Genomic DNA, 23,241 nt, shown 5'->3' with positions numbered 1-23,241 from the left:
ATCTGAAACTTAACCTTCATTTTGATTTCAACAACACAATGTCCCCTTGTGAACCTTTCATGGTGAACACACAGACATACAAACACCTGGCAGCGTATTAGGAATCCTCTTGTGGTATTTCCTGCAGTGGTTGTCTCAAAGACCACATGTTACCATTATGACCCACAGACACACAAACAATACCAGCGACTGTTCATAACATGTTGGCTAACGCTGCGTTAGATTACATGCAAAGTCAATGCACAGACGCCAATGGATATAAACAACAGGAATTCCCGGCGGGCGCCAAGAATTGACCTCATTCGTGCAAGTTGACATTTTTCAACTCTGGTGGAAAATCCGCGTGACGCTGTGTTGCAAAAGCCAATCAGCATTGAGATGCTCCGCAGCTGGAAGCGGCCGTCATTCAGGCGCAGGTCCTGGAGGAGTCGGTGAAATCCACCCAGCTGTGTGCGGCTACGGATAATATTATGAACCCAGACACGAGGGCGTTTGTGGAATTTACACAACAAGTATAAAGCAGAAATATGGTTATTTCCATGGTGGATTGAGGAAATAATAACTGTTTTTACGGAGATAAGGCACAGAGATAAACCACACCCCCTTTCCGGCTCGGATGAAGCGAATAAACTGAATAAACCCCATGTAACCGAGCAGGTAAACTCACAGAGTAAAGGTGTGAACGTAGGAAAGCCTTTTCACAGGCACACACAGGATGCTGCACACAGTCACGACACTGCTTTTCTATGCTCGGGTTTTGAGTAAAAACCTTATTGTATATAGGCACTTTTGTTATCATTTGCAGGTGAAATGTGTCCTGGTTCTGCACCTCATAAGTGCTGCGTTTGCCACCGCTGCTTTGGGTCTGATGTCCAAACACCTGCCCTACCGCCAGGACTCCTACCACTGTGAACACTGCCGCAGGCTGGAGCTGCATGCCGTGGTACAGTATGAGGAGGACTGGCAGCCACAGCAAACACCTGAATGATGTGTATTATTGTTGAAATGAAGTAGCCTGTGATCTCCTTAGTGCTGCGTTGTTTATCTGAGGAAGACGTGAGTCTTGCCTGGTGCAAGGCTGAAACAATGTTTGCAGGACAGACGTATATTCAAAAGAACCCCTCTCCGGCTTTACTATTGTACTTTGGCTCAATCAATATAAAAACACATGTCCAACAGTCACTGTGTAAATATAACAAATACAAGTACAGTCCAGAAGTAGCTACAGTTGAGCTGCCACACCACACAGTACTCTAATAGCATGTTATCAAGTGATACAGTATGTTCAGACCACACCTTCATGTTTTAACCCGTTGAGCACCGCCCCTAACGTGAAAAAAAAGCTGCAATTGTGGTGTCTCTCTCGCTCTCTCTCTCTCTCTCTCTCTCCCTTATATATATATATATATATATATATATATATATATATATATACATACGTATATATATATATATATATATATATATATATATATATATATATATATATATATATATATCACCAGATGTGAAAAGCTCAAGTTAGGCTATAGATGCAGACAGTTGCACCACTGAGCAAAAGGCCAGTCAGTGTCTGGCGTGATGATATTTAGTGGTGTCGTTTAGGCACAATTTCGCAACCGCCTTTTTTAAGACACATACAAGCTTCAAAATTCACAAGTGGGATTATTTACTGATATATTTTACATTGCAGAACCAAACATTCAAATGTCTTAATTGTGTTAACTTAAACTTCTCAGGCATCTAACCAAAAACCATTCACCAAATGGAGTGACTTTGAGACACTCATTTCTGGATTTCCTTCAGCACTTCATCCATCCATCCATCCATCCATTATCAGCCGCTTATCCGGGGTCGGGTCGCGGTGGCAGCAGGTTCAGCAGGCCGACCCAGGCTTTCCTCTCACCCGCAACACTTTCCAGCTCATTCTGGGGGATCCCGAGGCGTTCCAAGGCCAGCCGGGAGATATAATCCCTGCAGCGTGTCCTCGGTCTTCCCCGGGGTCTCCTACCAATTGGACGTGCCTGGAAAACCTCTAATGGGAGGCGTCCAGGAGGCATCCTGACTAGATGCCCGAACCACCTCAGCTGACTCCTTTCGACACGAAGGAGCAGCGACTCGACTCCAAGCTCCCTCCTGATGTCCGAGCTCCTTACCCTATCTCTAAGGGTGAGCCCGGCCACCCTGCGGAGGAAGCTCATTTCGGCCGCTTGTATTCGAGATCTCGTTCTTTCGGTCACGACCCAGAGTTCGTGACCATAGGTGAGGGTTGGAACATAGACCGACCAGTAAATGGAGAGCTTCGCCTTCCGGCTCAGCTCCCTCTTCACCAGGACGGACCGGTACAGCGCCTGTTTTATTGCTGCAGCCGCACCGATCCGTCTGTCGATCTCCCGCTCCACCTTACCCTCACTCGTGAACAAGACCCCGAGATACTTGAACTCCTTCGCTTGGGGTAGGCAGTTTGTCCCCACCTGGAGGGAGCAATCCACCGGTTTCCGGCAGAGCACCATGGCCTCAGATTTGGAGGCGCTAACTCTCATCCCTGCCGCTTCACACTCGGCTGCAAAACGCCCCAGTGAATGCTGGAGGTCACAGTCCGAGGAGGCAAACAGGACCACATCATCTGCGAACAGCAGAGAGGCGATCCCGAGACTCCCGAACCGGATCCTCTCCGCCCCCTGGCTGCGCCTAGATATCCTGTCCATGAAGGTCACGAACAGGACCGGTGATAAAGGGCAGCCCTGGCGGAGGCCAACACCCACCGGGAACGTGTCTGACTTACTACCGAGGATACGGACACAGCTCCTACTGCAGGCATACAGAGACCGGATATCCCGTGCCAACGGGTCCGGCACCCCATACTCCCACAGCACCCCCCACAAAAACTCCCGAGGGACCCGGTCGAAAGCCTTCTCCAAGTCCACAAAGCACATGTAGACTGGTTGGGCAAACTCCCAGGACCCCTCCAGTAGTCTTGCAAGGGTAAAGAGCTGGTCCACTGTTCCACGACCGGGACGGAATCCGCACTGCTCGTCTTGAATCTGAGGTTCGACAAGCGGTCGGAGCCTCCTTTCCAGCACCCTGGCATAAGCTTTTCCCGGGAGGCTGAGCAGTGTGATGCCACGATAGTTTGAGCACACTCTCCGGTCCCCCTTCTTGAAGATGGGAACCACCACCCCGGTCTGCCAGTCCATGGGCACTGTTCCCGACCCCCATGCGACACTGAAAAGGCGTGTCAACCAAGACAGCCCAACAATGTCCAGCGCTTTCAGCATCTCAGGGCGGATCTCATCCACCCCTGGCGCCTTGCCACCAAGGAGCTTTTTGACTACCTTAGCGACCTCTGCCAGGGATATGGGAGAAACCACCCCAAAGACTTCCGGCGCTGCCCCCTCTCCGGGGGACATGTTAGCCGGGTTTAGGAGTTCCTCAAAGTGCTCTTTCCACCGCCCGACGATGTCCCCAGTCCAGGTCAGCAGTCCCCCCCCCCCCCCCCTGCTGAGAACAGCCTGGGGTAGGCCCTGCTTTCCCTTCCTGAGCCGTCGGATGGTTTGCCAGAACTTCCTTGAGGCCAACCGAAAGTCCTTCTCCATGGCCTCCCCGAACTCCTCCCATGCCCGAGTTTTAGCATCCGCGACCATCGCAGCTGCAGCCCTTCTGGCCTGCCGGTACCCGTCAGCTGCTTCAGGAGACCCCTGGGCCAGCCAGGCCCGAAAGGCCTCCTTCTTCAGTTTGACGGCTTCCCTCACCCCCGGTGTCCACCACCGGGTTCTCGGGTTGCCGCCACGACAAGCACCGATGACCTTCCGGCCACAGCTCCGAGCAGCCGCGTCCACAATAGAGGCTTTGAACATGGTCCACTCGGGTTCCATGTCCCCAGCCTCCCTCGGGATTTGTGAGAAGTTCTTCCGGAGGTGGGAGTTGAAGACCTCCCGGACAGGATCCTCCGCCAGACGTTCCCAGTTCACCCTCACTACACGTTTGGGCTTGCCAGGTCTTTCTAGCCGACTCCCCCGCCATCTGATTCAACTCACCACCAGGTGGTGATCAGTTGACAGCTCTCCTCCTCTCTTCACCCGAGTGTCCAAGACATACGGCCACAGATCAGATGATACGACTACAAAGTCGATCATTGATCTCCGGCCTAAGGTGTTCTGGTACCAGGTACACTTATGAGCCACCTTATGCTCGAACATGGTGTTTGTTATGGACAAACTGTGGCTAGCACAGAAGTCCAACAACAAAACACCATTCGGGTTCAGATCGGGCAAGCCGTTCCTCCCAATCACGCCCCGCCAGGTTTCTCTGTCATTGCCCACGTGAGCGTTGAAGTCTCCCAGGAGAACTATGGAGTCGGCAGGCGGCGCCCTTTCCAGGACCCCTCCCACCGACTCCAAGAAGGCCGGATACTCCGACCTGCTGTTCGGTGCATATGCACAAACAACAGTCAGAGCTCTACTCCCTGCAACCCGTAGGCGCAGGGAGGCGACCCTCTCGTTCTCCGGGGAAAACTCCAACATAGCGGCGCTCAGCCGGGGGCTCGTGAGTATCCCCACTCCCGCCCGGCGCCTCTCACCCTGGGCAACTCCAGAAAAGGACAAAGTCCAACCCTTCTCCAGGAGCTTGGTTCCAGAGCCCACGCTGTGCGTGGAGGCGAGCCCAACTATATCTAGCTGGTACCGCTCCACCTCCCCCACCAGCTCCGGCTCCTTCCCCGCTAGCGAGGTGACGTTCCACGTCCCTAGAGCTAGTCTATGCTGCCGGCGATCGGCTCGCCCAGGTCTCCTGCCTGGCCCGCCGCCCGGTCTGCATAGCACCCGACCCCGATAATTCTCCCCGCGGGTGGTGGGTCCACGGGGTGACTGCTGCTCCATGTTGTTTCTTCGGGCTGAGCCCGACCGGGCCCCATGGGCGAAAGCCCGGCCACCAGACGCTCGCCGACGAGCTCCCCTCCTGGGTCTGGCTCCGAGAGGGTGCCCCGGTTTCCCTTGTCCGGGCGAGGTAGCTATAGACCGTGGGCTGCTATTCATCAGGGTTTTTTTGAACTGCTCTTAGTCTGGGCTCTCCCCCGAGACCTGTTTGCCTTGGGAGACCCTACCAGGGGCTGACGCCCCGGACAACATAGCTCCCAGGATCACTGAGCCACTCAAACTCCTCCACCACGTTAAGGTGGCGATTCATAGGAGGAGATTTCCTTCAGCACTTCATAGAAATTATAATATAAGAATAATAATGAGATATGGCAGCCTGTATGTAGCTTGAGAGATGAAAACCAGGGCAACAGAGTCCACAAGACAGGCTCAGAATCAGTCAGCTGATAGGGAACGGCTCCATGTTGGTTACATTTGAATTAAGAAGTTATCCAATAACAGCAGAAACTCTCTGCTACTCCTCCACTGAGGAAAAGTCTTTCATGCAGCTTAGTCAGAGAAGTGTCTCTGTGCACATACATGAGCAAGCAATCCTTAGTCCACTCAAGGGAAGCGTATCAGGAGGAGGAGCTGCAGCATGGAGACATGACATGATGGCCACTCTGTAAACGTACATGTGGTCCAATGATGTGAATGAATGAGCTGCAGAACTAATATCAACGGCCACGAATAAATACATGTTGCTGAAGTTGTGGCTATGTGGGGAGTCCTACATGCATGTGTGTTGTGTCATGCAGTGAGGAGGCGAGCTATGTAACATCCACAAAGCCATCATGATCCCTGAGTAGAACACATGAATTCATAGTGACACTAATGTTCATAGTGACACTAAACAAGAAGACTCCATGTTTCTTTGTCTTTACTGTCCACTGCAGCAACATTGTTTCAGGAAATGCACCGGGCTGATCGAGCAAAAGTGTAAAGTAAGTGATTGACTACTGTTACAACTAATACTTTGGTCAGATAGGCTATGTTGTCTTGTAGAGTGCATGGAGATGACACACACATCTTTCATTCATAGACACTTCTATGTGTTTTTAGAATCAGTGTCACAGCAAGAAAGCCTTTGTTTCAATGCACACCCTCTTCCTGTAGTCTGACCTCTTATGCTCTTGGATGTGTCTGGCTAGCTGCTGATTGATGGGATCCTGGGGACTCTGGTGATCTTCCTAGTGCTGGAGCTGTTGATCTGCATCACGGCCATGCTGTTTGGACTCACTGTCCTCGCTGCTGGTGGAACCCAGGTAAATCTCATCACAAGTACCACATAACGCATGGCTAAGGAATTACGTAAGAGAGTAGTATATGGGGAAGTTCAGCAGATAGAGACAGATGCATTCAATAAGGGGTTTGGTGTGGTAAACCAGATTAAACCGGTTGCAATAAGGCACATGTGGTGAGGTGAGGTGGAGTTAGTAGTAGGTAAGGTTGACTTATATTCTACTGGGTTATAAATATTGTGGCCACCTATTAGAATGCACAGCCCAGATGTTCCTTTGAAAGCTTGATTGACAGTAGACACATTAGTCTGTGTGGTTCTAGAACAGATACAAAGGAAAAAGTTCCTGTTTCAAGTGCACACAAATGCCTGTAAAAAGATGGAATATGAACATGTGTGTTCATATTAACAACTATTCTTCAAACACTACAATAGAAATAGAAGGTTAAGTTATGGTTAGCAGTATTGGAATTGGATCGATGAATATCAGATGGACAAAATATAGACATACAAATCTCAGTGTAAAACTATTCAATCACCACTGAGTCCACTGCAGGGGGCCAAATATGTAGAGCCCAAATGCACCGTTATGTTTCTAGAATGAGTTTGTGTCATTAATGCAAGTTCAAAACCGAAGGGTATAGTTGCAACAGTATGTAACACTTTGGGGACGAAACACAAGTTGTATTTAAGTATTCTTCTTCTTTTGGGGCCAACACTATTACAAATATAAATAATGCATTTAGTGTCTGAATGATACTCTTTGTCTCAAGAATAGTCATCATTGAAGGAAAGAAAAAACATCAACATACCAGGTGGCTCAAGGCTTTTGACCGGCAGTGTATTTATATCTCTGAGCTGCAGAATGACTTGAACTAAAGGTTACTATCGTGGAAGTTCAGTAGGAAGACCATTCATCTACCAATCACTCCTCACTCAGTGTTTACTAGCTGTCAGGGTTCAGAGCCGTCAACCACGACACCAGCTGTGTATCTACACAGCTGGTGTCCTCTATCCAATAAGCACAACAGAACAATGACATCGTTAACCAATCATCTTGCTGCGTCTCTTTTAAACCGTTTCTCTACCTTCAGTTCATTCATGTTGCTGTTATGCACCATGAATGTGCTGCTATCCATGTTCTCCATTAGCTAGTACGCTAAAGACTCCGGGTCACTCTGTCAACCTGATCGACACCATGCAGTGTCCGGCTGAAACCCAGCAACGATCCATGCACGCCTCGGAGCCGAATACCCGTAAGCTGCAACAAAGCGTCCCTCTGGCTCATATAACTGTATATAACCTTTGGCATCGTGCGCTCCGCATTCATTTCACTTCAAGCGTATATCAATCAAGGTGAAGTCATTCATCAACATGTCACACCCGGATCTCCTTCTCCAGCAGATACATATGATCAGACGGGTGTCAGTAGTTAAAGGTGCTGCCCACACGTAACATTGTTTCATCTCTCCGCAGCTCCCTGTTCGACAGGAGAAACATTACCGAACATTCTGTATTAGCGGCGGGCCTCAATAACATCTCTACTATAAGGCATCTACAAGGCCAGTGTGAACACATTCATCCCTCTGGTCCCTCAGGGTATTACAATATACAGCTGTAGTGTTTTAGACTCACTTAGGCAAAACGGAAGCATTGTCATGGTAAAAATAAACCAAATGCAATGTGCTCATCTGTACCTTAACATAGCATCTCTGTCTACAAGTTCAGTGGGTGGGACTGGAGCACTCTGAAGGTATTATGTTCATGGTTTAATTCTTAAATCACACAAAAGGAGTATTTGATGACAATGGTACGGTCACATGCTCAGAAGTTATCCATATCAGTGCTCCTGGCGACGGGTAGTAGAGTCTGAGAGCGGCCGTCTCTTTGGCTCTGGAGGACAGAGGCGGGGTGGGGGGGTAGAAAGAGAGAGAGAGAGAAAAGTAGGGAGACATGGTGAGTAGGACGGATGTGGAGACTGAGTCGAGGAGGAAGTGAACGGGTTAATTGTGTTTTTGGGCGTGGTCCTTGTTCCTGAACCAAGTTTTATAGAAACACTATGTAACGCCACATCCTATTTTTTTTACATGGTTCATGTTCTTGTATTTCCTTAATTTTTTCTGACTATCTGCTTCACAGTCGTCACTCGTAATTGCTCACAATCATTGTTTTCTAATAAATAACGTTATGTATGTCGACCTCTTTTGTGTAAATCTGTTCAATGTCATGGAAAGGTGCAGGTTATGGTGACTGCTTGGCGAAATCGATAAAACGTCTCTCCATCATTCCAGGACACTAGCCCCGTGTTCTCAGCTCAAACTTTATTGTTTAGGTCACCGCTGACATTAGCCGTTGCTAGAGCCACACATTAAGCAGAGCATTCGGTCTCCAAGGCTACGATCCTAAAAGCAGCTCTCATAAATGCTCAGGTCCTTAATGACATGGTCAATGTAGAGCTTTTGTTCTTTACAGACGGCCCTGTAGTCCAAGCGCCAAAGACTTTATCATCACAGAGACTTTATCATCACATATCATCTGTTACCAATAAACACTTATCCTTTCTTCATTCTGGTCTCTCCTGATTGAACTAGCAAACACCACATGCTCTATGCATCCATAGACATTGGCAAAACAGAACTAGTAATTACCTAATTTAGGCACTCGGCACTTGAAGGCTACATCACAACATACAGGGACAGAACGGAAGTAATAACAATCGTTTTAGGTGACTACTTCACTCATCATGAAGCTAACAACAACGAGCGAGTGGCAATATATCTGACTACACTGCAGTTTACAAAGTAAACAGATGAAATACAACAAACAAGAGGTCAGTTTACTTACTGCATGTTTGGTCTTGGAAAGGAAAGCCCAGAATGAAATGATTGGTCTTGTTCCTCTTCGTGAGTCGGGAGCGTATGCGGTTCCTGTTCGGCTGCTCCTCTGGGGAGCTGACCTCAGAACCAGGAGGAGCAATGCTGATTGCTCCGCTATTCCACATGCTCTTTACCCACGAAGGTCTGCTGTCTCCAAACTCCCATGACCCCTCGGTCAATGGGTGAAATGAATGTAGTGTAAAAAGCGCTTTGTGTACTGTAGATTTTCTGGCCACATCCAACTAGTAAGAGAACATATCTGGCTGGTGCTGGGACACCTCAGGTTCCTGAGGAAGAGTTGGAACAAGTAGCTGGGGAGAGGCAAGTCTGGAATACCCTCTATTTTCAGACGCTTTTTAGACATGCATACAAATTCATGTTCAACTCTTAAGCACTGTGTCACATCGACCGAGGAGCCAATCAAAATCAGCAAGAGGCAGACTTTAGTACTTTTTCAGACTTCTTGTTTTTATGCCGATACATTTTACTACGATGTACTAAATATTATTTTTCCTCCTCCTTATTCAAAAACATAGCAACAGCAAGAGCTTGATTCCTGCATTGAATCACATTCTTCTTTGTTTTTTTATATTTGATTGTCTGGTTGCTCCACAGGCTCATCAGCTGTTTTGTTTTGCCTGCTGTTTTGGGGCGTTTTAAAGCGGAAGTGCCTCTTAAGACGTGTCTCTTTGTGATCGGGCCCAAGCTGGCTGCCCCACTACACTGTAGGAATGTGTATAATAAGCTTAAATAGTACCATTACATTACATACACTGGCCCGGATATGCAGAAGACAATGGATTAATGGAGGGATGGGTGAAAGAACAAAACACAAAATGTTGTGACATTCCCAAGTTGTGGGAGGTCTAACACAACAAAAACAAACAAAACGGCTCTTACAATAACAGTGACCTTTTATAATGCATTATAGGAAGATTATAATGTTTTACAACTGTGGTAATCTAATACACTATGATCCATGCAAAAATGTCTGTGAGTGACCCACAATTATGAATCATTCTAACACTAGTATAGAAGTCATTATAAAATGCATTATGAATATTTGTGAGCTCTTTACAGTTATATAAGCAGATTAGAACGCATTATCAGTATCTTTACAATGCATTGCATCATAGAAAGTGTTAGTAAACCAGTACAACAGAGAGCTGTAAAGTATTATATGTGTGTGTTTCCTGCAGGCTCCCAGCCAGAGACCCGTCTATCCACAGACACGCCCACCACCCGGTCCAGCAACGCAGGCGGCTGCAGCCGAGCTTTCTCAGGTAGTGTGTGTGTGTGTGTGTGTGTGTGTGTGTGTGTGTGTGTGTGTGTGTGTGTGTGTGTGTGTGTGTGTGTGTGTGTGTGTGTGTGTGACATAGAAATGCAACATCTTGTTGCATCACATGTTTTCTCATCTCAGCAGCAGACACTAAACAGTGGTGACTGGTTGTCTTACTTCACAGTTTGTGGGTTGATATGCACTAGTGGCAGCTCTCCACTCTTTCTGACTGTGGAGTATACCCAACCCACAGTGTCATGTTATTTTTGGCAACGCATCATTCTACAATAAAAAACAAGCAGATTTCTCTGGCACAACCTCATGGAACTTTCCACACATGTCAAAGGTGATGGAAATACATATTTGATATGGCTTTTTGGCCTTTGTTGTCATAAATGCCTCAATAGCGAAAATTCCATGGAGGAAAGAAACGTATAACTCGTGGGCGCGTTGTCCGAAGGTCGCAGACATTCTGGCTGCGTGAGCGTCCGTCCTGCCAGCATCGCTTCTTCAGCTTTAACTATTGCATCCACAGTAGGATTAGACCAATAGTGTTTTCACATAGCAAACTCAATACTGCACCAATAACCACACCCTTAACATTACAATGCAACATGTTTATTTATATGTTTATCATGTTTACACGTTACTGCTCTGTGTGTCAGCAGGTGGCTGTTGTAGTGACTGAACCAGACGCGGAGCAGGTGGAGGACATATCCACCCCGACCACTGAGCCCCAGGTGGAGCCCATGAAAGCTGTGGCGACAGAGCCCTGAACGCAGCACACATCAGTCATGCCAGATCCTAAATATGGATGTCACCTGAGAACAACTATTCTAGTGAGACTCATAGAGGTCATTAACATGTGGACCATTAGAACGTGACAACATCTCTGCTGGTGGTAGTAGTCGGAGGCCAGAATATAATATGGAAATTGTTATTGTGGAAAGAATAAATAAGTAAGTAAGTTGTCAAAGGTAGTCATCCTGTCCTCTTACTTCTGGCATGACATGAACCCAGGATTAGTAATATAACTTCTGCACCTACAGTATGTTGTGATCATATGTACAGTGTGAACAGTGTCACAGGAATGTTGATGTAATCTTCAAATGCTAAGTCACTGAAATAGAATATAGAGAAATATAAACAACACAGCCAAACTGAGACAGCTTGAAACGCAGGGGAGGCTAAGATCTGGTCAATAAGAGTAGTTCATATTCATAATAGACATATTCATATATCTAAGAGTCAATGCACATTTTGTGTTAATTTGAGTGAAAGCAGATTTACTATTTAACTTTGACCTTTTTTGCCTTTCTTGCTTCAAACATATTTGACTATTGAAATAAGATGATGTTGTTATGTGGTTATAAAACTAACCTTGTAATGAGTTTATGCTATTTGGTCTGAATGATGAAAGAGTATTACAGCAGCTGATCTACTGTAAAGTACTTTCAACAAGTGGCTCAAAACAGGATGAAATATTAGGAATTTTAGTTTTAGTTCCTATAGAGTTGAGCTCCTAAAACACTGGTTTCGACTTTTCCCATAATACTAATAAACCTTCCCATTATTAACCACCTTTTCAAACTTCTGTCACCCTTTTTATGGAATAATGCAGAGTTTGTGGAAACAATAAAATACATGTCTCTATTTGTCATAAGTGTGTGTGCGTGTGCGTGTGTGTGTGTGTGTGTGTGTGTGTAAAACATGGCATTTGAATAAAGTAAAAGTCCTACATTCGTAACGAGAAACTGGTTATTTTTGAATATTTGAGGGGCTGTAAAAATATTTCGCTCAATAATGAATAATGCATATATGTTGAAGACATCTCTGTCTACACATACACAGAAAATGAAACAATTTTACTGGACCGATTACATACACAACGATGCAACATCCATGCCCTGCAACAAAAGGCCAGACAAGAGGACACGGGCCGCTGGTGTGAGATACCCTTAGTGTTGAATGGTCACAGCAGCACCTTTACCTGATGGTATCATGATAATGATGTGTGGCTGTCTATGTGAGATTGTCATGTGAGATTCATTTGAAATTGATATATTGCACATTAGTGGCATTTCTGTAATAACTATACAGTTTCCACCCTACCAGATACAATATAAATCAACGTTTTAAGTTTTCTTTGTTTTTCCAAAATTGAGTGGTGTCCTAATTTCATTCTCATGTCAAATTCTGACACTAATTGTATTTTATGGTTATCTTTAGCTGAGCGCCATCACTTTAAAATAACAATTCAAAGGTTAATTATTCACAATAGAGTAATTCATAACGGTCTGTCTGTGTATGCCTGTGCCTGTATGTGTGTGTCTGTGTGAAAAACAACATCAAAGGTTGCCATAGTGATAACTTCAAAGGGACTACAGTTCCACAGGCTTAACATAACATAGAGCTGTGAAGCTTACACTGAGGAACAGCAATCGAACTATCTCAAAACACAGGTTACCTTAGCTCGTGTTACTTCCATGTCACTCCGTGAGAGGGAAGGATGACTTGAACAGATCCTTTGCATGCTGGGTCTGTAAGCAGGGGTCAGCAACCGCTCCTATCCAAGAGACATTTTGTCCTATTTTCCACCAAATACAATGAGTCTGAGCCACAAAAGCTATTTTAAATCCCAGTTTACAGTCTCTGACTCCACCTACACTGAGAATCGTACAATTTTACTGGACCAATTAGGAGATTCTTCAAAGTAAAAGTTCTACCTTTGTACATTCAAAAAGCTATTTCTGAAGCTCATGTCTGACTTTTACTGGAAACATTAAGAGATAAAAAAAAGTCCTACTTTCGTATGTCCAAAAAGCTAATTCCTGAAATGTGTAAAGTGGTAAGATATTTTTCTCAATAATTCCCAGCAATGAGTGAAGCACATTTGTTCAGGACGTCTGACTCCATCCATAGTGGAAATCAAACATTTCTACTTTACAAATGAAGACATTTTCCAAGGTAAATTTCAAACATAAATACAGTAAAAATTGCTAATATTTAAATATTTGAGGTACTAGATAACAATGGCTGATTCATCCAGGACGTCTCAGATTTCAGGAAGATCAGACTTTAGTTTACTGTACCAATTTAAACAACTAATTACAGAATATCTGTGTGTTATAAAAAGTATTTTCTCAATAACTCCAGACAATGACTGATGCATGTGTCCAGGACATCTCTGACTCCGCCCATATTGAACATCTGAGTTTGTTACTGGATCAATTAAGAGATTTTTTAAAGTTAAAGTCTAAAAATGTTCTAGTCTTCGAGGGGGACCGTCTGCAAAGTGCAATGCAGAAAATACATACTACTATAAATAAAGTCCTACATCAATGGACTCCCCCTTATTGTACTACAGTTGTCCTTTTGAATAAATATAATTTCTATGTTTTTTTTTTAAATATTTAATTAATATGCTATATGTAACGGAGTTAATGATTCCACTTGTTATCACTGTCCTTTACTACAATATATATACAATATACAATGTCAGCCACAGAAATTAGCGTGCTGTGAGACATTAGAGCCCCGCCCCTTCTGCGCCCCTGCGTACTTGATTGGTGCACCCCATGTGCTCTGTCCAGTCTGCAACACGTTTTCCCTGTGTACCAGAGCTATGACCGCGAGGTGGGCTATGAGAAGCTGATGTATTTTTGTTGCTTTGCCAGGCCATTGACACATCTCTGTGTCACGTCTCTACTGGAGAATAAACGGCTGGTGACGCCAATACAATTCCAAGTGTGCTTTACGTTATTAAGAAATTACACAACGCAAGAGATAGAGTACCCAACTGCTACAATGGTGCCGTGACCCGTTCTTCTACGCAGTTCTAAAACAGTTGTGAATTTGTTTTATTTTCCCTTAAGGAAGAATTTATTTTCTCTGCTTGTTTTTTTTTTTTCCCTGGAGATATTTGTCAGTTCTCAAATATTATAGTGATCATTAATTTTGTCATTGTGCAGAGTATATATATTTTATTTAATTCCCCTTTCTTGACTTCTTGGGTTTTGAGTTTAATTCTGTTCATTGACAATGGATTTATCGGGTATCGGCAGGGGTCGAGGTTTGTGGTTTAGCTCATCATTACCAACCATGGGTGGTCTTGGGGAGGGAAGGCCTGTAGCATCTACCCCATATCATGCTATCGTGGATCAGGATGTAGGGAGTGTCCCAGTGGATGCTTTCAGTGGCTTAGTGGAGCAGATAGGGACCAGTATTGGTGAGAGTATCATCTCATGTCTTAAGTCAATTTCAGCTAATGATGCTAGTGTGGCGCATTCTGCCAGTGCAGATCTCTCCAGGGTTAAGCCTAGTTTATGGTTCTCCGTCAGGTCGCCGTCGACGCAGACCCCTACGCCGTAGCCTGACGCGCACATCCAAAAAATCCTAACTACGCGTCGCGTTGACGCGGACCGTATGCGCTGTGATTGGTCCGCTCAGAAAGTAATTTCCGGCAGTTGCTTTTTCCCAGCCTCGACCGGTTTAGTGGTCGTACAGAGCACCACCGCAAATGTCTTGTCTGTCGCCTGCGCTTCAACATTTGCAATATAAGCATTTGCTCTTCAATATTGATGAGCTCCAACTTTAATGCAGCCGCTCCAACTTGGTCGCCATTGTTTACTGTGACCGGAATTCGGCTATAACCCCTGAAACCACACAGCCACACCCCCCTGGCAGCATGGCAATTAATTGCAAGCAACGCGTTCCCTCGACGCAGGACTTTGAATGCTCAACGACGGCGTCACGTCGACGGCGTAGGTACGCCGTCGACGTGACGGAAAACCATGAACTAGGCTTTAACCAAACAGTAAGCAACCCCGGTTATGAGCCGCACCCTTTTAGGGGGGACAGCACTGACAGAATTTCTATTTCAGAGTGGGAGGAAACTGTCAAGGTGTATCTGGGTAGAAGGGGCATTGGGGTATGTGACCAGGCAGAAGAAGTATTGGGCAAGTTGCGAGGGAGGGCGAGTTTTGTTGTAAAAGTTGGATTACGTAACAAACCCACTTCGAATTTACAGTCAGGCCCTCAACCCATTTTTGACATCCTCAAACAGCACTTTAGTGACAGTGTGACTTCTTTCATGCCTCTAGCCGACTTTTATGACACCAAGCCATCCTACACTGAGACTGCTGTTGACTACTGGATTCGGCTTAACAAAGCCATTGACATGGCTGTTGAGGGACTAAAAAGACAAGACAAGACTCTTGACAACCCCTCCCGTGAAGTAACGGTCATGTTCATCACTCACTGTCCTGATCCTGAACTGTCCCTAGTCTTCAGTTGCAAGCCGCTTGAGGAATGGACAGCCACTGATGTTCAGGTCCGGCTGGATGAACATCACCGTAAGAGGCGTCGACTCACACACCCAGTCAGTGGCTTGCAATCCGATCAGGCAGCGGGTGTCCTGCACAGCCATGTTCAAACTGCAGTACGCCATCCTGCTCCTCAGCCAACCACAGCTGGTAGTCCTTTTTCAAGCGACGCTCAGTCTTTTGGTTAGTCTTTTTGTTATCACTCTTCTGGAGCGCTTGTTAAATAAGGAGTCCACTCAGCGTTCTAGGCCGTCTAGACCAGGGAATGTCAGTCGCACCAGGTTTAGGGTTCCGTGTACCATTTGTGGCGGCGAAGACCATGACACGATGTCCCACTGTCGGAGGGAACGTCTATGCTTTCGCTGCCATGCTGCTGGACATCAGGCAGTAACGTGTTCCGTCTCCCTTGGTCCTGACTCACCTGCTGTTCAATCTGGTGCTCCTGCGCAGCAGGGAAACTAGGTGGCCCACGCAAGGAGGGGACTAGTGGTGGGCCAGGCAATACGTCTCTGATTAATGATGTTGACCGTGAATCTGTTTACTCTCACTTCTGTGCCTCAACAGATTGTGAATCCACGGTGGTGTTTCAAAGCACACAGAGACTGGCTGCAACGGATAATCTTTTCTACACTGGGGTGACGATCCAAGATGCTCTGGAGCTGCGTGCCATGCTTGACAGTGGCTCAATGGCCTGTTCTCTGAGTTCACGTGTGCTTCCTTTACTGGAAAAGGCCAATATTGTTTCTCCTGATTCTATCTCTCCCACATCAGTTGTCCTAATTGGATGTGGAGGGTTTAGGACGCGCCCCATCGGAGTGTGTGAACTTCAGTTAAAAGTGTTGGACTGTCGCATTTTGGTTCCCACGCTTATTGTGGATGGTCAAAGTGATGACTTGATTCTGGGAAGCAACGGCATAAAGCATCTCATTCGTGTGCTGAAGACTTCTGGAGATTTCTGGGAGAAATTGTCGCTTTCAGATCGAGCATCCGGTGAGGAGGAGTCTCTGCTGCAGCTGTTTGCCACTGTGGAGCAATGGAGAGGCAGTGAGATCCCTGAGAAGGTGGGCACTGTTAAACTTAAACATGCTGTGACCCTGGAACCTTTGAAAGAACATCTGGTGTGGGGTCGTCTGCCTAGTCATGCGTGCCTCTCAGCTGGTAATACAGTCATTGTAGAGCCAAGTGATTCACGCACAGTGCCAAGAACAGTTATGGTGGGACGGACTGTGACACCATTGTGGGGGGATGAATGGGTCCCAGTAAGAGTCATAAACCCTTCCAATAAACCAGTGACTTTGAAACGCAACTGCAAGATTGCTGACATGTCTCCCTGTGTGGCACTTGAGGACTTTGACACTGACTACTTGTATGTGGATGACCGAACTGACAACGTGAAATGCAATGTGAATGAGACTGTTGACCAGATTGATACTGGCAGTGAGAAGAGCTGACTGTTGACTCAGAGCATTCTACACAAAGATCTGGCAGCTCTGTGCTTCACGACTTAGGACTGCAGGACATTGACCTTGACGCGAGTGATCTGTCTCCATTCTGGAAGGCGAAACTGGTTGATCTGTTAGCCAAATACGAGTCCGTCTTTTCACGTCACAGTTTGGATTGTGGGAGGGCCAAAGACTTTGTCCACCGAATTCGGCTGAGTGATAGCAGACCCTTCAGATTGCCGTATCGTCGCCTGTCTCCCTCACACTATGAGAAGTTGAAGATGGCTTTGAATGAGATGGAGGAACGAGAGTACATCAGGAAGTCTGCAAGTGAATATGCGTCACCGCTTGTTCTTGTCTGGAAGAAGAATGGTGATCTGCGGCTTTGCGCAGACTTTCGTTGGCTGAACTCACACACTGTGAAAGATGCACATCCCTTGCCACATCAGGCTGATGCTTTGGCTGCTCTTGGAGGGAACGCTTTCTTCTCTACAATGGACTTGACCTCTGGATATTACAATGTGGAGGTCCATGAGGAGGATAAGAAGTTCACTGCGTTCACGTCTCCTTTTGGACTGTACGAATACAACAGGCTTCTGCAGGGATTATGCAACATCCCAGCCACGTTCATGAGGATGATGATGGCCATCTTCGGTGATCAAAACTTCCAAAGTCTCTCGTGTTACCTGGATGACATCCTTGTCTTTGCACCCAATGAACAGTTAGCTTTGCAGAGGTTGGAAATGGTGTTTGAGAAGCTAAAGGTGCACAACTTGAAGCTAGCTCCGAAGAAGTGCCACTTCATGCAGCCATCTGTGAAGTTCCTGGGGCATATCGTGTGTAAGGATGGCATCTCCACTGACCCAGAGAAGGTCAAGGTCAATGTGGATCTGGATGAGAAGGATTTGATGGATGAGAGAACCAACATCCCCTCTCCAATCAAGATAAGATCGTTCCTTGGTATGGTTGGTTTCTACCAAAAGTTCTTTGAAGGATACTCGAGTATCAGTAAGCCTCTCTTTGCTCTGACGTCTGGTGTCTAGACTCCCGGCCTCCCTTGGAGATCAGCTGTCCGCTTCAGTAGATGTTCCTGCAGTTGATGGCTTGGAAGAGACGGATGAAAGACTAGGCCGGACTGTTTCTTGTGACCTGCCTGCTGACATGGACTGTTCTGCTGTCCTGGACTCCTAATCTGTTACTTCTATGCCTCGGCTTGTCATGCAGCCTTCAGAAATTAGTTCTCTTGTCGGATCAGGAGCTGATGATGCTGGACGTGACGTCTCTTGCAGTGAGGGGACACTGGGATTAAGAACTAGTTATGGTAGGATGGTTCGACCAGCTTTGAGACTTATTTAGCAAATGCACCAAAAAGTTATTTTAGGGTGGTAATGTTTTGTTTTATGGTTTTGTGTATTTGGTAGAGGTGAAATTTGCAATACCTCTTTTGGAACATTTTTTTCTGATATGAGTACCTGTATGATACCACTAGTAGTAGTGTGGGTGTCTGGATAGGTTGTGATTGTACTATATGTGTGTGATATCTAGTGACTTAATATGGGCATGTTTTCCTATGGGTGTTGAGAGGATTTGCTACCTTGTCACATTCTAATTCTTAAAGAGTAGTCTGTTGGATTCCCTGTCTGCTCGTAAGTCTCCACCCCCGGTTTCCGCCCACTGCCACGCCCCTCTCCTTCATCCCAGCTGTTGTGCATTGCCTTGATCACCGGCAGGTGATTTAGGGACCACTGCGTACCTGGCTCATTTGTCGGGTTGTTCCAGTTCCAGTCTGGTTTGCTTCTTCTGGTGAGAGTGGATCACAAGAGCGGTGGAGTTGCCCTCCCGACTCTGGAGCGGAATCAGTCTGGTGTGCTTCAAGAGCAGCCTTCACCAGAGTGGTTGAGTTGCCCTCCCGACTCTGGAGCAGGGGAGGTGGATCTCCTGTGTTCGCTGGACATTACCGTTGGTATTAGTTTGTCTATTCGTTGTGTTTTGTTTTGTCGCAATAAAGTCCGCCCTTGGAACTTGAACTGCTGCGTCTGTGCATTTGGGTCCTCAACACCACACCCCCTCTAACATAGTCATTGACTGGACTACTGGGTATCGCTATACTGACTAGTACTGTACATTTCTTTTTTAAATTTTATTTTACTATACATTGTGGATCGTACCTGGCATATTTCTGTTTCATGCCCTGTTTCATGGCCCTTGTCAATTTTTTTTGGATGCGTTTATTTAATTTAATTTTAATATATTTTTGTTTTGTTGGATGAGCAAGTGGAGATCAGTAGGGGGGAATGTAACGGAGTTATTGATTCCACTTGTCATCACTGTCCTTTACTACAATATGTTGTCAGTCAGCCACAGAAATTAGCGTGCTGTGAGACTGAGATTAGAGCCCCGCCCCTTCTGCGCCTCTGCGTACTTGAGCGGTGCACCCTGTGTGCTCTGTCCAGTCTGCAACACGTTTTCCCTGTGTACCAGAGCTATGACCGCAAGGTGGGCTATGAGAAGCTGATGTATTTTTGTTATTTTGTCAGGCCATTGACACATCTCCGTGTCACGTCTCTACTGGAGAATAAACGGCTGGTGACGCCAATACAATTCCAAGTGTGCTTTACGTTATTAAGAAATTACACATTGCAAGAGATAGAGTACCCAACTGCTACATATAGCGTCACAGTAATACAGTTAAAAAAGACAAAAATCATGTCCTACATCATTGGGCTCCCCATTGGTGTACTACAGTTGTCATTTTGAAGGAATATCATTTCTATGAATTTTTATGATTTTTTTTTAAAATATTTAATTAATATGCTATAGCGTCACACTAATACAGTTAAAAAAGACAAAAAACATGCCCTACATCAATGGGCTCCCCCTTGGTGTACTACAGTTGTCTTTTTGAAGAAACATCATTTCTTTGATTTTTTTTTTTTATTAATATTTATTAATATTCAATAGCTTCACAGGACAACAGCTGTGTTTCAACCTGCGGCACAGTGAATTCCAAAGTTTGAGGCCAGATGAACTCATCATAGGCGAAGCAAGTTTTTTATTCAAATTGTTGTTGTAACAGATAATGTATCTCCAATGAACCCATCTGTTGATGCATCAAACCTGAAAACATATGCTCAAATGTCACGCGTTGTATTGCTAAATGGATATTCAAGACAAACCCATCAAAGTGTTGCATGAAGTAAACATGACTTAACTTGAACCTTAATTTAACTTACCTTCTACTTTTGGATATTCATTTTCCTGACAATTTTTCCAAGAGGTAATTGAATGTTACATTAGAGCCATCCTCAATTCTATGGATACCGCTGGCCGACTATACCTCATGAATCACTATACCATGGGTATCATGTTGTATGGCACGAGAGAGCAAAGGGCCAGGCAAGGGTTAAAAAAAGTGAGTATATATATATTATACTTTTATCATTTCAATATTATAGTCTGTAGAGGTGTCAGCAGGCTTCAGATTCTTCCTTCTAGTCATACATTCTAATGTTATTATAATATTTAACATCATGTTGTCTTCAAACAATACATTTGAAAAAGCAGCTTTCCATTTTTTTGGTTGTCCCATTGACGGAAAATGCATACTGCGTACATGAAATTACATACATTTGTATGGTCACATTTGATGACTATGATGGATTTGTCAACATAAGAGATGTGCACTGGAGGTTATGGTGAATATACAGCTACTCATGTGGCGCTATGGGTCATGGTACATGTATTTTAAGGTTATCAATCTTAAAATTGCTTTAAAGATTTATAATAACCTACAATCAAGTAAATACAACTAAATCTACATTCATATTTAATGAAAGTTTGAATACAAGTTAATGTCATTTTAAATAAATTGTCATTAATACATTTACAAACAGTGACAGATTTAGGATCCTGATATTTGTATCAAATGCAGCTGCATTTTGTACACGCATGTGGATTGATTTTAAGATTGTTCTTTTAGTTTTAAATGTCTCCATGGTCGACATCCCTATCTTAATGAAAAAAAATAATACAAATATTGGACAAACAAAGCACTTGAATCATCAAACAGGATCCCATTGGTAGACTCTACTGCTCTAATTATGTGAGTCTTCTTTGACTGAGTGACCCCATATTGTGGAACTCACATTCAACAAATCTGACTTAAAGTCATTTAGTACTTTCAAATACAATGTTAAAATATGCTTATTTAAAAGTTTTGTTCCTTTATTTACTCACACTTGTGTGAGTAAATAAAGGATATTTTGTAGAATAAATAAATAAATTCTTTTGTAGAAGAAATATACAACTGTGGTTGTGATTTTGCAGGTTGACATAAATAAAACATTATTTTATCATTGTTGCTGTTGTTGTTGGTCAAATTGAAAGATGGCATGCCTGTATCTTCTGTATCTATCTGGACAGTATCTTCATGCCTTTCAACCCGCATACTTGTGGTTGATCCACTGCAAGGGTCAAATGTTAATGTCAAAGGTTGCTAGGTAACGGGTACACTGGCGAGTACTAACGCCGCTCTGTCTGGCACCGTTTTTGTTTGTTTTGTTTGATTTTTGTTTGTTTTGTTTGTTTTTTTTGTACCGTATTATTTATTTATCAGTGTAGTTGAGTTCATTCAACGTACTCTACTTTCTACTGCAACGTTTCGTCCTGGATTTGTTTGCTTACCTGCTTGCACCTGCTCTAGTCTGCTACCGTCTACTTCCTGGACAATTAACTGGCTAACTGACGGTCTCTCGCTCGCTGGTGGTTACCGACAAGCCAGCCGGCTCCCTGCTGATACCATGTCCATGCTACTGCTCACAGGCGCGTTGCCTGGATGGCCTCTCGACTGTCCTGCTCCGATCACCTGCCTGCTGTGGATTGTCTTGACGTGCCTGTCGCTTCACCTGCGCTTCATGGCTACCGTCTACTCCCTGGACAACTAGCTGGCTGGCCGGTGGTCTCTCGCTGGCCGACGGCTGTCGACGAGCCAACCGGCTCCCTCCTGGACCCTCCTGTCCGTGCTCCTTGCTGCTGCTCTGGGCTGGCATGCTTCTGCAGTTCTCCACCTCGCGGCTCCTCCAGCTCAACAGCTTCTTTGCTCCTCTGTTCGTCTCGGCCATCGGGGCACTGGGACTTCTCCGTCGGCCCCGTTGCAGCCACAGAGCACTCTGGAGACCATCAGGACCGGGCGCCGGACCTGGCGTGACAGGGCCTTCAGCTGTTGCACCCCCCCTCGTCTGGTGCGCCCTCCCCGTTCACATCCGTCGGGCTCCCACCATGTCTTCAATCGGGCGGGCCCTCAAGGCCCACCTCTCCAAACTCGCCTTCACCTGCTAGCCCCTGTTCCTTACCCTCCACTACAGGACTCATTCTGCACAGCTTCTCCAGTTTTCTTTTGTGCCGGGGATGTTCTGTTTGTTTGCTCTATTGTCTTTCTTTTTTTTTTGTTTTGTTCTGTTTGTCTCTGTCCCATGTAAAGCGTCTTTGAGCATTTTGAAAAGCGCTATATAAAATTAATGTATTATTATTATTATTATTATTATTAAATTAAGTTGAGGACTCCAGAAAGGCTGGCCACAGATGTGGGTAATTTTAATGAGATTATGGGAACTAGACATGTTATACACACCTTTAGTAAAGCCACAGAGTAAGTAAACCAAAAATGATTTTCCTTTCATCCTGCAGAGAGTATTTCAAGATGCGGAACAGACTTGGAAAGGAGGACTGGGTTAACATCAAGTGGCAGCCTGGCCAGATAACCCACACCTTGCAGAAAGATAACAGCAGTTGTGGGATCTTTGTCATGCTGGTTATTTAATGCAACTTGTTGTCTTCCTGATAGATTAAACAAAATTATGTTTTACTATGTAAATTCATACAAGGTGTCCATTCGTACAGATGGCCAAGAGGACGGTGATGGAATTTCCAAACATTCCGCAGACATTTCACATTGACTCATCAAAACAATCTCTTCAAAAGCTAAGAAGGGACATGGCTGAAGAAATTCTGAAAGGATCAGGTTTTGTTCAAAATATTAAATGAATATTTTTAAAAATGTATACAAACGTGTATTTATTTCCAGGTTCCTTCTGTAGAAATGAGGACCTGCATCAAACTGCTGTTGATGCTGTTTGGGTGAGACTTCATGTTTTGAGACATAAACAGAC

The 23,241-nt window shown here is 45.2% G+C and overlaps 1 protein-coding gene across 1 annotated transcript; it reads left to right on the top strand.

Annotated features, from left to right (window-relative positions):
- The first annotated feature begins 828 nt into the window (after positions 1-828).
- On the top strand, positions 829-12,021 carry LOC306749238 (uncharacterized protein). Its single transcript, XM_079232502.1, has 4 exons — positions 829-943; positions 6,065-6,178; positions 10,229-10,312; positions 10,977-12,021. Exons 1-4 carry the CDS (start codon positions 869-871, stop codon positions 11,082-11,084), a joined length of 381 nt encoding a protein of 126 aa, XP_079088628.1. The 5' UTR covers positions 829-868; the 3' UTR covers positions 11,085-12,021.
- The last annotated feature ends 11,220 nt before the right edge of the window (positions 12,022-23,241 follow it).

Source organism: Taurulus bubalis (assembly GCF_910589615.1).
Source record: "Taurulus bubalis genome assembly, chromosome: 16".
Taxonomy (NCBI): domain Eukaryota; kingdom Metazoa; phylum Chordata; class Actinopteri; order Perciformes; family Cottidae; genus Taurulus; species Taurulus bubalis.
The sequence above is the reverse complement of the archived record's forward strand: the minus strand, read 5'-3'. Positions and strand labels throughout refer to the sequence as shown.